This window comes from Drosophila teissieri, chromosome 3R (assembly GCF_016746235.2).
Source record: "Drosophila teissieri strain GT53w chromosome 3R, Prin_Dtei_1.1, whole genome shotgun sequence".
NCBI lineage: Eukaryota > Metazoa > Arthropoda > Insecta > Diptera > Drosophilidae > Drosophila > Drosophila teissieri.
Window position 1 is genome coordinate 799,794 of NC_053032.1, and position 17,064 is coordinate 816,857.

At 41.1% G+C, this 17,064-nt stretch overlaps 1 protein-coding gene across 5 annotated transcripts in view; it reads left to right on the forward strand.

Moving 5' to 3' along the window:
* The window catches only part of LOC122620870 (unconventional myosin-VIIa), a 1,106,244-nt gene that overhangs the window by 724,071 nt on the left and 365,109 nt on the right, over window positions 1-17,064 (forward strand). For all 5 annotated transcript variants that reach the window (XM_043798541.1, XM_043798540.1, XM_043798542.1 and 2 more), the window contains one exon: window positions 7,366-7,504. In XM_043798541.1, coding sequence (XP_043654476.1) covers window positions 7,366-7,504 — 139 coding nt within the window. The remainder of the gene's footprint in view (window positions 1-7,365; window positions 7,505-17,064) is intronic.

Sequence of the window (17,064 nt, forward strand, 5' to 3'; positions counted from 1 at the left end):
TAGTTAGGTATTTACATATATAAAACATCCCCATCACTTGGAGTCGAGTTTTCGACGGTCAGAGAACGCCTCAAAGCCATAGGAATGATGTGGAAAACTCCAGAAGGGTTTGGCACGGATTAGAGTAATGAAGAAACTATCCCCGCAAAAAGATTTTTCAGGCATAAGCTTTGACATGTTGGATACTGCAAAGCCATTGAAATGTCATATACTGGTGGAGATGCGCTATGTTAGTAGCGTACAGAAGAGTATTTACTTTTGTATGTGTGACTATGAATAGTTTGTAGCATATAACAAAGATTAGTTATACTGCGAGCAGATGTAATTGTCGTAGTGGTAGCAGTGGCACGCGCTGGTTCCGGCTCTCGGCAATGGGCTGGGTTATAAGTTAAATACTGCAATACTACGTGCTCTTGAAAATTAAAACAAATAAACTAAAATCGCGTGCGAATAGCCAACAAATAATCTTGAAGGAAAAGAGAAAGATAGACCGAAAACAAAAAAAATAGAATTAAAAGAAAAGAAATCTCAAACAAAATATCCTAGTGGATCTTAAGGCGCACCCCACCCTTCCATGATCGCCACGAGTAAAACCATGTTTGTTGGCGATCCCATTGGTCCACTAAGAATTCATGTCACTGCATCAAATCCGCTGTTCATAATCCCAGATAAATAACTTCTATTCGGACTTCATTATAAATTTATTCATTAAAATTAATTAAACCAAAACCTTCCATTTGTTGTTCCTGCTAAACTACATTTTTAACCTAAAATCCTAATTAGATAACATGTAAAATAGGAATATATTAATAGAAAGAAAAAGTAAAAAAAATTAAACTCCAAGAAATTACCTAACCTTATTTTTGTTCTTTTAATTGTTATTATGGGCGATTATTATTCTATCATTATTATATATATATATATAGTTTTATCCTATCTTATTTATTAATGCAAAAGAAATTATTCCAAAATTATTTGTTCATTGCAATAGTCGTTGTATATATGTAATTATGAGTGAAAATACAGTGGCTGAAAAGAAAATATGTTTCAAAACAACCTATACCATTCGCATAGGTATTAATATAATATAAATGTAATATAGTTCGATAATTCAATTTTTCAATTTACTACCGGTGTACCCATTATTTCGGTCCTCGACTGTACTTATACACGAGAGAGGCTCGGTGTACACAATATTTCGATCCTCGATAACATGTTGTCCATGCAATAACATGTTGTCGTAGGTCAGGCCTGGGTTTTGGTTTTCTCGACGAATTAGACGATCAAAAGAAAGAATAGATTCAATATATATAACTGCAAAATTTAAAGAGCCATCCACCAAAACAAAAAAAATGCAATGCCTTGTTTACATAATATATCGTTGCAAGCAAGAGAGACAAATTTTAAGATATCACTTACATGTTATTTTCTCCCACGGCGAAAGTACTTTCTCCGGCGAATTTCTTCTTATTGTTTAATGTTTTGGTCTTGATAAATGTTTGCGGAAAAATTTGTGTATGTATATATATATATATTACTAGTTGGCCCTGTGCGCTTCGCCGCATGCAGTCTTAAAATTCAGTGAAAAATTCCTAGAATTTGTTATATGAAAGTCATTTATTTTATTTGAAAATTGTTATTTTCAATCCAAAACATTTGGATAAACTATATTTTTCGTTTGTCCATTTGGAGCGAATACAAATAAAGAGTTTGGAATGCCAACTCTTGAACAGGCTACGTATAGCTGCCCATGAGAAAAACACGGCTCTTCCAAATTCAACCCGCATACTTGAAGCGTTTGTCCTTATGCCTTATTGATGGACATGACAAATGATAGACGCACTGGGAATTGCAGTCGCTTAAATTCAAACGGCATGTCTGTTGGTATCAACGGAATACGCGGTATGAGCACCATTTCTCCTTTCGCTATCAATTAAATTCGGCATCAATTTTTTTACAACCAGTCTTGTGCCATTGCACAATTTTGGTGCATTTAAATTCCGTAGTAAAATAATTGATGGGCCGATTTTTAAGTTCAAAAAATGCGGTGGCATACCAGGCGGTTCTAGGGAATTTAAAAATTCAACTGGATAATTCACTGCATCATCTTCTTTCATTGCGCTATCAAAAGATTTATATGATATCAGTGCGCCTGGCAATTTTTCTTGAATGTGAAAATTGATTTCATTGACATGTACATTTTTTGGTGACAATGAGCAATAGCTCGTTCTGTCAACCAATCGTGATTTCTGTGATTTTGAATTATATTTGGAAAAACGCTTTCTATTAATTCCCCTTTAGATTGTAGAATTGTACAAAAATTGTTTGGCAAAGTGATCAAGCCATTTGTATTTGGAACTTTGCCACTTCCGATTTCTAATAATTGCTTCGAAAACCGTTCTGCAGATTGATCATAGTGCTATTGAACACGCATGTTTATTTTCAATGTCAATTTTTGGACATATCGCCACAGGAAATAATACTTCAAGCAAGCATTGACCTGATCCGCTAACGTTGCACGTGGAATGACGGGCAATGTTTGTCGGAAATCTCCTGACAACAATATTATTGCACCACCCAAAATTTGTTGATTGCGACGTAGATCTTGCATTGTTCTGTTTAATGCTTCCAGAGATTTTTTATGGGTCATTCTTCTTCTTCCTCCTCCTTCTTCTTCTGACTTCTTCATGCTCCTTATTCCTTCTTCTTCTTCATCCTCCTTCTTCCTCCTCCATCTTCTTAATCCTTCTTCCTCTTTCTTCTTCCTTCTTCGTCTTCTTCCTCCCCCTTCTTCTGAAAACCTGCGTGATTGTTGTTGCTTTAGTGTTCTTGCTTTATTGCGTTCGGCTCGTGTATCTTCTAATTGATGAAGAAGAAGGAGGATGAGGAAGTCGAAGAAGGTGGAAGTGGTGAGTTTAACCTCAAATGCACGATACACATAATTAACACAGTTCAACTTACCACCTCAAAAACAAATGCCTGCTGTTAAAATTTATTTATGAACCAAATAAAGTTTGTCTCATGAATTAAATAAAACGAAATGAGCATACAAGAATGACATCCTATGTTTTAGAAATGGCGCTGCATGTAAAAAACGGGTTTCCCGATTTTCTTTTGACTTTTTCCAGAATTTAAACTATCCTATCTCTCAAGTTGGATCGAACTGCACATGGTGTGCGAATTTTATTGTAATCGGTTGAGTGGTTTAGGAGTCCATTGAGGACAAACATTGTGACACGAGATTTATATATATTAAGATAAGATTGAGGTATTGCGTTGGATGAATGGCTGGAGTATTTTTGACTTTTGATTAACCCATTATGGTTTTAATTTTAATTATTTTTATATTACTATTTATTTAAATTTTTTATTTTTTTCTAACTGGCATGGCCAATTCTTTCCACCACTTACTTTCACTCGGTTTACCGTTTTTGTTTATTTAATTTATTCTATATTTAAACTATATATAATTTTTTTTTTTATCTAGAGTATAGCAAACTCGTAGTTTGCGTAACGTTTTAAATTGAATTCATTCTTTTTGTTTGGACGATCGTTGGTGATTAGTTTTTTTATTAGTGTATTAGCACATGTATTGTGATGCGTGCGGTAAACCCATAATTTTGTCACAGTGTAGCCACCTCGTGGTATAACCAAAAAAAAATTGAACTGCTTAATGTGAATGGTTTTTGTTTTCTTTTTTTTTTTCACTACAGGTTTTATTTTTCACTGAACTTTTGCGGGGGGTAGATTAATTCACACTAATAACACTTGAATATAGGTCATCCGATGGCTTCGGCCGAAAACAGATGTTTTGATGATCGATGTGCATCGGCTACTCTGCTGGCCGTGCTGCTCTGGTGGTACGGCTTGGAGCCGGCGGTTGCTTGTGCGTAGCACAAGGTGCCAGAACCTTGTGAAATTATTAAATTTTCAGTTAGATTCTGAAGTGAGAAAGCTCGAACAGATAGTTACTTTTGATCTGGCACCGAAATAACCCCAAATTTAAATACAGTTGGTGGGTATACTAAACTGGGCTTGTGTACTCAAGACGAAAATAATTAGCTAAAGCGAATTTCACTTTAGAAAAATAACTCACAGTAGAATATCGAAATACAAAAAGAAATTAGCAAGAAAACGTGGGTGTTTTTTTTTTTTTTTTTTTTGGGTGGTCGCACTTGTTCGTCTGATCACCTCCAATGTTAAAACGGAAAAAGAACGACCGACATGGCGTTCACTAGTATGCCCAGGTTGCGTTTTTTATTTATTACAGTGTAAGCTTGCAATTTCGATATAACCCAGACTGCATTGGTAGATATAGGTTAATGGGTAGGTGGCCCTACTTAAAGCAAGTTCCTAACCCCGATAATGCTACTTTCGAACTATCCCAAAACCGTGACAAGCACCACTTCAAATCCCCCCCACTAAATTAGACAATCAAGGGTGATCCACGCTTGGAACGAAAACTATTGTTTAAGATCCTTCGCGTGAAACTTTCCCACAATTCGTCCTTGTAAATCCTTAAGCTCATAATATGCCGAGCCTAGTTTTCTTCTCACTCGAGCTTTTAAGAAGGCTGGAGCTAACTTGGCATTGAAACCTTTTGCAAAATTGCCCTGTTGGAAGTTTCTACGGTAAATTCCTTGACCTACCGCATACGATACTTCTCGACTACGCATGTTGTACGCCTTTTCGTTGCGAGCATGTTGCTTTACCACCTTTTCATTAGCTTGCTCTCTCATGATATCGAACGAATCGTCCCTATTAAATACAATGGATCTATCTTCTAACAGATTCAATCGTCGTAACAATTCGTAGGTAGATCCATTAGTTATCATGTGTTGTCCGAAAGCAAGGCGATACGGCGTTTGCTGTACGGCAGTGTGAAAACTTGAGCGAAGTGCACAGCTAATCTTACTCAGGTTCTCGTCCCAGTTGGTCTGATTCGGATGGACATAGGCTTTAATGGCAGCCAGAACGGATCGATTTACTCGCTCAGATGCGTTTCCTTGTGGTGCATATAAAGCAGTGTAGGCGTAGTTAATTCCATAGCTAGTCAACAGATTGTTAAAAGCGTGCGACTTAAATTGCAAACCGTTATCGGATACGATAGTTTCAGGTACGCCAAAGCAAAGGAATAACTCTTCCATATACGGCACGATTGCATCCACAGTAAATTTTTTTACTGCTTTTAGAAAAGGAAATTTGCTAAAATGATCAAGGACTATGAATATGCCAATGTGGCCAGACTTCGTCCGAGGGTAGGGACCCAAATAATCCACGTATAGCCTTTGAAATAGTCGCATACTGGTCGTTACTTTGGCTAACGGTGGTCTAAGCACTTGGTTAGGGTGCTTAGTGCTTTTGCAGACCTCGCATTGATTAATATAATTGCGAACATCGGTTACCAGATTAGGCCAAAAATAATATCGACGAATTCGCTCTAAGGTTTTATTTATTCCGCCATGAAAAGCTAAAGGGTCGTCATGGGAAGCCTTAATAGCTACTGGCACTAATTCCGAAGGTAGCCAAAGTTTCCAAACTAATTCATCAGCAACTTGCTCAGCCGAAGCATGCTCGGTACGACGATAAACATAACCGTTTACAACTTTTACGTCGGGACTTAGAAGACTACCTTGCTCAATTTTTTTCTTCAACTCCTGATAGCTTGGTACTTCAAATGCTGCTGATTTTAAATCAACCTCAATCGCCGAGAGATCGTTAGCGTGCGTCCGTGACAGCGCATCAGGGACGATGTTTCGACTACTCTTGCGATGCTGTATCGTGAAGTCTTAACCCTGGAAGACTTTGTGTTGACTGAATTAATTCAGTGTTTACAGTTAAATTAAGTAAAGAAGCTTGTAAGGACGCTTTACAAACTGGACAACGGTCGCGATTGGTAACTTTTGTATTGAAAGAAACCCAATGGAATGTATGATTGCAGCTTGTAGACAACAACTGGACGGTGTATTCGATAGGTTTCAAACAAATATAGCAATGAGTTTCTTGTTGAAGGTGTTCATAACTACGAGACAACGGCATTTTGTTTTCTTTAAAGAAAGGTTTTTTTTTTTTTTTGTAACAGTTATGATATAATTATTTTAGGTGTTTAAAATTTTTTTTTCAATTTAAATGCATAAAAATATCTAGGGATTACTTTGTTTAGATTGCCATTAGGGGTAGAGTGTAGTTTATTCACCCACAACTCTAGGTCTAAACTGAAAAGGAAACAGGAAATACAAAAATGGTAACCTGTTTAACGGTAGGGTATTGTTTATACACCCATATCCCTAAATCCATACTAAACAGAAGCGAAGCTAAGTTTACTTTACTGGTCACGAAGCACAGCCGAAGATGAAAAGGCAAACGTCATCAAATTCACTTCCTGCCACTCACGATCCAAGTCAAATAAACTAAGACAACGATACACTTTAGCGGTAGCTTGTAGATTCTTTCCACAATACCAAAATCCAGCTAAAATGCAAAAGCCATCATGTGAACTATGGCAAGCGCGGTGAGTAAAGTCTATTACCTAATCCAGCGTCCAGCTCATAATTACATGCGAGTGTTACTTGGTAATAGCACCGTCATCCAAGGTACTAGAAAATCCATTGTAACTCAGTCACCAAAAGAAATAAGAACAGCAAGATTATTTGGACGCGGTCGAAAGATGTAAGTGACCGATTAGAATTTTATTATTCATTTGGAGCCTGCCGGATCTGGCCCCACGTTGGGCGCCATTATTTATTTGTAGCATATAACGAAGATTAGTTATACTGCGAGCAGATGTAATTGTCGTAGTGGTAGCAGTGGCACGCGCTGGTTCCGGCTCTATGTTGTCGGCAATGGGCTGGGTGATAAGTTAAATACTGCAATACTATGCTCTTGAAAGTTAAAACAAATAAACTAAAATCGCGTGCGAATAGCCAACAAGAAAACGTGGGTGGTTATTTATTTATTTTTTTTTTTTTTGGGTGGTCGCACTTGTACGTCTGATCACCTCCAATGTTAAAACGGAAAGAGAACGACCGACATGGCGTTCACTAGGATGCCCAGGTTGCGTTTTTTATTTATTACAGTGTAAGCTTGCAATTTCGATATAACCCAGACTGCATTGGTAGATATAGGTTAATGGATGGGTGGCCCTACTTAAAGCAAGTTCCTAACCCCGATAATGCTACTTTCGAACTATCCCGAAACTGTGACAAGCGCCACTTCAAGTTGGCTATCGAAATGTTTCGTAAAACGCTACGAATTAATTCCAACACTTAGTACTATATTATATTATTATATCTATAGTTAAGAAATTCATTATTTTTGTACTTTAAAAATAATATTTTGTAAAGCCATATTTTATATATTTTACAGATATTTCGTTTCATTCATAAAAAAAAATATGATTGATTTAGATGGGAAGTTCAGACAATACTCACAATGGTGCTTTGATAACTGCAAAAGTACCAACGTATCAACACGGATGTATCCCCCATCAAGTGTCGAAGTTGCGGTAAGTCTTAAAATTACATTGCTCTTTGACTTACTCTGCCAGATAGCTTAAAAGCTTGAATACTTTTAGAAAAAATGAAAAAAAAAATCTTTTGTAAGTCCTGGAATGTTTGAAAACAGAGAGAGCCCATTCAGAAAGCTTATGCTACAATCGTTTTGTTGATCTTATCGCGGGTAAGCCTCCTGCAGAATGTCTAGTTCGCTGTATCGAGGTCATTATTTTGGTTCGTGATCTTATCCAGTATTTAAAAGTAAAATAAACCATACATTAATGGTCTTTGTGTCTGGAATTGGAGAATTGGCGCATACAACTGCATTGACTTATATATATAGTACATACCACATATAAATTATATTACTGCTGTAATACTGTACCTCTTTTGAAGAGATAAGATTCGAACACATTGTGAGTATTCTGGGGAAGCTGTTTTGTTATCTTGTACATTAGTCCTTCCAGCCAGACCCGGTCACAGTGTGTTGCGATTGATCTGCCCATGATTTTTGGGAAAGCCAAATGGATGGTATTGTATTTCGCCCTTTTAGGTAAGGAACTAGGTGCTTTAAAAATGCCTTTTCAAACAGTTTAGAGAGCCACGTTAGGAATGTAGGATAGTTACGTTTTGTCTTTGCCTGGCCTGGAATCATCATTATGACCGCCTCTTTCCACCTTTGGGCATAGTATCCAAGTTTCGTAATAGCGTTGAAGAGATGTCATAAGGTCGGAACCACACACGGTAGGAATTTTATTATCATTTTTGGTGTCACCAAGTACAGGCGTTTTTGGAGTTCCCTTTACCCTCTACCCGATGCAGTTAACGGTGCCCGCTCTGCATTTGACCACCTCTGAAGAAGACTCGAGAATATTAACTTTGAACAGTTAATCTGAATTTGTACATCACGCGATTGCGACCATCTACTTTCATACTTGCTGGCCGCGTTTAAAACCGTTCATAATAACATCCCCAACCATTTTTTTTGCCTCACTGTTCAGTGCAAATAATCATCAGTATTTAAATAGTGAAATAAACCTATTTTTTTTTCATTATCGCTGCAGCAAGTCCCCAAAAGCAGGAATTTGCTTTTCTTTGACTTCCGATTTAACGGCTCAGTCACAACATTTTGGTGGCCAATAAGGGGAACTCCTGCGATTTAATAAAATCTATTTTTAACTGCACTGAAGGCAAACAATCTGTCTCGGTGGATTTATTAACAAAGTCCATCCTTTTGCAACACCACGCTTCCTGGATTTCATGGAGAGGTTAACGCAGCTCGAGCGCAATGTGAAGAAGGATAGCCAAGGTAGAAAATCGAAGCTATATTTTGCTCAACGACTCAGCACTTTGGAGGACTTATCAAAACAGTTCGATTCCAACCACAGCATAATTTGCCAGCTTTGCCCACAGCTACACCCATAATATTCGACAAAACTAAACAACCAGTTTGGCGAAGAGTACACAAGGGTTTTTTGCAGCGTCACGGAAGACTGCGAGAACAAATTTTCAACATCTCCTCCAAGGTCTATCGGATCTTCCTGCGACCACTGGTTAGTGCACCACCTACTTACAAAACTCCCTACAACTACAACGCAGGCATGGGAGCACTCTATGGGTAGCTCCGTCGCGATTCCCACCTTCTCAATGCTTGAGAAATTTTTGCTGGAGCGTCTAGTCAGCATTGACTTAATCGAGAGTCGGTCTCAGCCAATCTCAAATCGATTTACCACGAAACCGGCATCATTCCCAAGGGCAGCCAGCAGACCACTTAACAGCGCCACTAACAGAAACTGTTACGTACACCCTTTTCGTGAGATCGTAAGACTTTGAAGGTTCACAACCAGAATCTAGAGCAGGGGAAGGGGTACTATCATCGCGTTGAATCAGATGGATTGCGACAAAGAAAATGCAAGTCGACATTAAACGAGTGTCCGATGACCAGTTCAGCGGCTGCAATAGGTTACAGAAGCAAAAGAAAACCACCAGTTCCGGGCACAATTCACCGAGGGGGTATTGACTTCCAAATAGGGGAATATGACTCCTATGTGGGAACACTTGACATAGAAGACCGATAGATCAGAAAAAGCTCTATGCCGGTATAAAAAGACCGTGGCCAACAGATAAATTAGTCAATACCCCGGGTAACTACCCGTACGTCAATACCCGGGCGATTATCCGTCAGTCTATAGCCAGGAAGACTCGAGCTGACTACCCGAAATACCCCGGGTCAATACCCCGGGTAACTACCCGTACGTCAATACCCGGGCTATTATCCGTCAGTCTATAGCCGGGAAGACTCGAACTAACTACCCGAAAGCCAACACTCGGGATAACTTCAGTCAAAGGAAAAATGTCGAGGAGCGAGGACGCTATCAACCCTTAGAGTAACAGGAACTACTTTGGAAGGATCCAGGACCACCACAAGGAACACACTTGAAGGAAAACCCTAGGTCCATAGAAGTCTCAGGATGGGCGTCAAGGAGTCTAAAGCCTCCGACAACACAGCAAATGTGATCAACACCGTGGAGGTTGTCGACCACAAGGAGGAAATAGCAGGGGTGCAGCATACCCTGGAATTCGTTGCTGCCTTATTGATCTTTCTGGCACTATTAAAGCTAGTGAAAATGTACAAGAGATCCGTACAGCGGAGGAGGGACCATCACCATACACTGGACAGAACTGCATCCGGTTTCCCTCAAAGTGCATAATTAAAAAATACAAACAGCAAAACAATTAAACAAAGAAAAAGTGAACCGGTGCATTTTCGTTTATGTGAATATCAGCAAAAACAGAGCAACAGCGTGGACTTTCCAAACAACTGATTACTCCAAGTAATCTGGGAGTCGAATAGCAGCCAAAGCGTGCCGCAGAAAAAAGATGATACAATGGTAACCGAAGGGTGTCAGGTTTAAAGAAAAATATTTTATTGTTAGCCTCTTGCAGGCAATGTATTTAATTAATAGACGTAACATATTTTTTGTTCAATATTGTTTTAAATAAGAATTACTTTTCAGCGGCGAGTATCCGTCTTGTTTTTGTTATGCAAAAACAAGAGCCCTCAGTGCGACGTTTTTAGTCGTGAATAGCCAACAATTTTTGTTGACGTGCGCACCTTTGCTTGGTGATGAATTCAATACTCCTCGCTGAAAATCATTATATTAAACTTATCATAATTGTTGTACGCTAGCCTTTTAATTATTTTGTGTTACACATTACACATGGCCATAACCAACAATTTATTAATCAATAAAATTATGCTATTATTTTAACTACAACAAAATGAATAGGTAATTATTATTGAGCGGCAGAATTCTATGAGAGAAACACCGTGTGTTCGCAGCGGAATTTTATTTGCGACTTAATGATGAATGAAAGAAATGACAAAATGGTTATACATATTTTCTTATTCCTAATTCGTTAGAGCGGGAAAAATCTATTATCGGTAACGAAATACAAGCGTGCATTGTATACATACAGGGCATATATAGGGCCTCTATTTTCTACACCCTTCCTCAATGCAAGCATGTTTACAAATTATATTTAATACAAATTTAGCATTTCTGTAAACAACTCGTGTTTGGTCTTCGGAAGGTTCTTGTTCAAAATATCTTCTATCATTTCGATTGTACATTTATATTTTAACAAAACTTTCCCTTCCTTTACGACATCTCGAACAAAATGATAACGTATGTCAATATGCTTCGTTCTGGAATGGTTAACAGGATTCTTGGTTAACGCCTGCGCGCTCAGATTACACAACATCGGGGTGTTTTCGTCTCCGCAGCCAATTTCCAAAATTAGCCTTCGCATGACTATCGCCTCCTTAAAAAGCCGCCGACAGTGCCATGTACTCCGCCTCGGTACTGCTTAACGCCACGCTTCGCTGTAGTAGATGTACCCAGTGTAAGACTTCCTGTCAAGCCTATCGCCTTGCCAATCCGCATCCACGTATCCACAGAACGATTGACCACATTGCTGATAATGTAATTTCATGACAACCGTGGACGAGAGATACCTTAGGATGTGCTTTATGCCAGCCATGTGCTCAGCATGCGGATTTTGGTTTCGTTGAGCCAAATTGGACACTGAATGCAGTATGTCCGGTCTTGTTGTCAGAGCTAGCCACATAAGTTCTCCCACCACAGATTGATAGACCGTGGGATCCACCTTTTTGCACTTGTCGCTGGTGCAATCTATCTGGAAACCTGCATCCAGGGGAGTTTTCGCTGACTTGCATAGTGCCCTTCCATGGGTTCGCAATAAATCCTTTATATATTGCGAATGTCCCAAAGTAATGGCTCCATGGTCGCCTTCTCGCTCGATTTCCATTCCCAGGAAATGGCTCAACGGACCCTTGTCAACGCACTCAAACGATTGTGAAATGCTGTTTTTAATTTCCAGCAAATCCTCGTGCGGTTGGCAAGCTATAAGTATATCGTTAACATATACAAGAATTAGTGATAGGTTACCTTGTCCGCTCTGTTTGTATAAACATGGCTCGTTGTTGCAGGAGATAAATCCCATATCCACCAAAATGCTATTTAGCTTTTCGTTCCAGGCCCTTCCTGACTGCTTTAAGCCGTATATTGCTTTCCTCAGCTTGTCAGGATTCTTCTCATCAATATATCCCTCCGGCTGCTTCATGTAAACCGTCTCTCTTAGATCGCTGTTGAGATACGCCGTGCATACATCCATCTGATGAAAATATAGCTTAAGCTCCGCCGCCAGTGCTATCATTAGACGCACACTCTCCAGTCGGCATATCGGCGAAAAAGTTTCCAGGTAATTTACGCCACACTGCTGGGAGCATCCCTTTGCTACCAGACGAGCTTTGAAACGTTCTATTTGCCCATCCTTATCTCGTTTCACGTTGAAAACCCATTTGCAACCAATTGCTCTCTGATTCTTCGGTAAATCAGTAATCTGTCAAGTTTGATTGGCAACCAGGGAATCATATTCCTTAGGTTACAGAAGCAAAAGAAAACCCACACCAGTTCCGGGCACAATTCACCGAGGGGGTATTGACTTCCAAATAGGGGAAATATGACTCCTATGTGGGAACACTTGACATAGAAGACCGATAGATCAGAAAAAGCTCTATGCCGGTATAAAAAGACCGTGGCCAACAGATAAATTAGTCAATACCCCGGGTAACTACCCGTACGTCAATACCCGGGCGATTATCCGTCAGTCTATAGCCAGGAAGACTCGAGCTGACTACCCGAAATACCCCGGGTCAATACCCCGGGTAACTACCCGTACGTCAATACCCGGGCGATTATCCGTCAGTCTATAGCCGGGAAGACTCGAACTGACTACCCGAAAGCCAACACTCGGGATAACTTCAGTCAAAGGAAAAATGTCGAGGAGCGAGGACGCTATCAACCCTTAGAGTAACAGGAACTACTTTGGAAGGATCCAGGACCACCACAAGGAACACACTTGAAGGAAAACCCTAGGTCCATAGAAGTCTCAGGATGGGCGTCAAGGAGTCTAAAGCCTCCGACAACACAGCAAATGTGATCAACACCGTGGAGGTTGTCGACCACAAGGAGGAAATAGCAGGGGTGCAGCATACCCTGGAATTCGTTGCTGCCTTATTGATCTTTCTGGCACTATTAAAGCTAGTGAAAATGTACAAGAGATCCGTACAGCGGAGGAGGGACCATCACCATACACTGGACAGAACTGCATCCGGTTTCCCTCAAAGTGCATAATTAAAAACCTAATTATAACCTGTTGACAGCTTCTGCCCATAAACTATCTCCTAGCCCCGCCTGCACCAGAAGACATCTTGACATTTCCACCAGCGTCCGATTTGCCCTTTCCGCCACGCCATTTTGTTGCGGCGTATGCGGTATGCGGTCCACACACATCCGCATGTATCAGCTCCAAAAGCTCCTTCGCCCGATTACACGTTGTCCTTGGGAGTGGTTGAACATGGATCTTGCTAACCGTACAAGTTTTGCAGTTTATATTTTTTGGCAAATTAATATTTTCTATGCCGCGCACCATCCCTTTGGAAACAAGTTCTTTCATGCTGGAGAAATTAATGTGTCCGTATCTCTTGTGCAGTAAAATCCCATCAACTGCTGACATGGCGAAACACCTGCTTCGACCACCTTCAAACAAATACAAATTGCCAATCTTTTTGGCTTTCACGATGCATATCCATCTTGCACCACCATGGCCTTCTCTAGATCAAATGTCACCTTGCATCTGTTCTGCCCAGCACTGCTCACGGACATGAAGTTTCCTGTCATCTTCGGGACGTAGAGAACAATTTTGAGAGTCAACATGCACAGGCCTGTCGGAATCTTGACGTCATCTATACCTTCTGCTTGAAGAAATCTAGCATCGGCCAGTCCGATCTGCTCTGTGCTCCCTCAAACTGTATGAAAAGCTGCCGTGCACAACACATATGGCTTGTTGCACCGCTATCTAAGCACCCCATCGAGTTCTGTAAGTTTTTGACGTCACAAGCATGCAGCAGACTGCTTTATCGATTCACTAAATTTTTTGGCACCGTGCGATTGCTATCTCCTTCGCTCGCAATCCGACACTGGGACTTAATGTGCCCTTGTTTACCGCACCTTAAGCAAACGATATTTTTTCGTTTCTTCTGCCCATACGTCTGTGTCTGCCAATTTTGCCCCTGTGTTGCAGCGAATGCCTTAGTATTGTCAATTCGCTCTTCTGCTATTCCTTTTCGTTCGCTCTCTTTCTTCAACTTTATGGTCAGAATCTCGAAAGTAGGCAACTGATCTCGTGTTTCCATGGCCACCACGAAATGTTCGAATTGTTCAGGAAGGCTCGACAGCAAAACGATAGTTCGTAACTCATCGTTTAGCTCTATTCCAACTCCAGCTAGACCATCCAGAATTTCCACAAGCTCGCTTATGTATGTCGACATGCTCTGCCCCTGCTCCATCCGTTTGTTAAGCAGCTTCTTGTACAACTGTACCTTTCGTACAGCCCCGCTTGGCTGATGTACGTCCCTCCACAGCAGTCGAGCAATTCTTGATGTAGGCCAACTGAGTTGTCTTTACACTCAGTGTTATTGTTGCTAACGCCTTATCGTCCAAAGCCACAAAGCTGTGTCCCTCTGTAATGTTCGTTGCTGTTAGCTCTCCTGACGTCACACTCCATAACCCGGAATGCACCAATACAGATCGCATATGTATTTTCCACGTGTCATAGTTTTTCTCGTCTAATTTTTCAATTTGATAAAGAGCACTCATTGTTCTTGATCGTGAGTCACACACCGCCTAACCAAAACTTTATTAAATTCACCAATGCCTGGGCCCATAACCTATTGAGCGGCAGAATTCTATGAGAGAAACACCGTGTGTTCGCTGCGGAATTTTATTTGCGGCTTAATGATGAATGAAAGAAATGACAAAATGGTTACACATATTTTCTTATTCCTAATTTGTTAGAGCGGGATAAATCTATGATCGGTAACGAAATACAAGCGTGCATTGAATACATACAGGGCATATACAGGGCCTCTATTTTCTACAATTATTTCCAGAAGGGGTGCTGACGCGAGAAGTGGAGTAGGTCAATAACGACGACATACCTTGACGAAAGGGGATCGTATTGCGCGGCCCGCGACGATCCATCAGGCATGCGGACGCATGAAGGGGAGCGAACGTGGCCGAAACATTGCCCGATGGTTTTACGATCAAACTACAGCTTGCGGGGCAGTCAGGACTGCTGACTGACGAACAGTACGAACTTTTAGAGGCACTACTAATATTTATTCTCGTTATGTTGGAGAGGTGAGGGTCTTACCAAGATCCCACGACCCAAAATCGACGAGCTTACGCTGGCATCATGGTGCCTGAACATCGGATGCCCTCCCTCGGCCTGAGTCCTTACCCAGGAGACTAATACGCAGACGGAACAAAACCACAGTATTCATGTGATCACCGACTCTGGAACCACACGGTGTACGTGTGCTGCTTACGGCTCTTCTGCTCCCTCTAACCTGCAGAGCGCAGCTTACGGCTCATCTGCTCCATCTAACCTGCAGAGCGCAGCTTACGGCTCATCTGCTCCAACAGAAACGCAACTCCTCAGCGCAGTTGCCACACAACGGAGTCCCTCCGCAACGATTCTTGCTACCGCTCTAGTCCGAGTTATCAACAACAACACGGGACAATCACTGTTGGCGAGGGCATTAATTGATCATGGCTCTAAAGCAATGCTTATTACAGAGAATATTGTACAGAGTCTGGGACTTGCACCGTCTTACGTCAGCGGAAATAACAGGAATCGGTGGCCCTTCTCAAACCAAGTGTCGACACAGCGCAGGATTTATGATAAGTTCGTGCTTCGGGTCGCACTTCACGACTTTCGTGTCCAACGCTTTTATTCTTAGCACCCTGACAGGACATCTTCCGAAGCGGGACATCAACATCAACTTGTATCGACACCTGCGAGGATTGCAGTTCGCTGATAGGTGTTGATCTTATCCCACAGGTAAAGCTCCCGGAGATACGACGAGGCACGCACGAGGAACCAATCGCACAGAATACCCTCTTAGGTGGGATTGTCTTTGGTCCTGTGATGTCTCCCGTGTCACAAACGGTCACCGTTCGCTGTAACGTATTAAATCTCGACAATATGGTGCAGAAGTTCTTCGAATTGGATCAAGTTCCCACTGAACGCCAGCTCACTCCTGAAAAACAACGGAGCAAAGAAAGTTTTGTGCAAACCCATGTTAGACAGCTCAACGGAAAGTGCATGGTTCGATTGCCTCTCAAAACATTGTTCGACCCTTCACAAGTTTTAGGTCGATCCAGACAGATAGCACTGCATCGCTTCCACGCCTTGGAACGGAAACTTCGGAATAAAACTGATTTTCACCATCAATATACTTGCGCAATCGATGATTATTTTGATCTACGTTAAGCACAGAACATATCACACTCAATGCAATGAGAATGAACAACTACTTGTCTCCTGCAGCACAATCCCACATGATGCAGTCCTGAAGGAAGAAAGCCTCACCACTAAACTCCGAGTAGTGTTCGACGCTTCCTGCAGAAGCTCCAAATGAAAGCCACTGAACGATATCTTATGCATCGGTCCAGCCGTGCAGGACGACTTGGGAGGAGTAATTCCCAATTGGAGCTTTTATCCGTACGTGTTTGTGTTCAAAAGATGTATAGATGCATTGCAATGCATCCTAATGATTCTTAATATCAGCGGATATTCCCGAAGCAGATTTATGCAACAACTCTATCTTTGAAATAGACAACAACGACGCCATTAAAACATTAGGATTGTACTGGCAACCCAGCAACGACAACTACGGATTCAAAATAAACTTCGCAATCAATCCCACAATGACAAAAAGATCTCTTTTATCCACCGTTGCACGTCTTTTCGACCCAATAGGTTTTTTAGCACTCGTCATCGTCGAGTCGAAAATTCTACTAAAGGATGTATGGAGCTTTCTCCTTCAACAAGGCGATGGTACATAGGGTATACTTGATTGGGACGACAATTTGCCAAATTCGCCCGCCGAACGTTGGCAGCAGTACATCGACCATCTTCC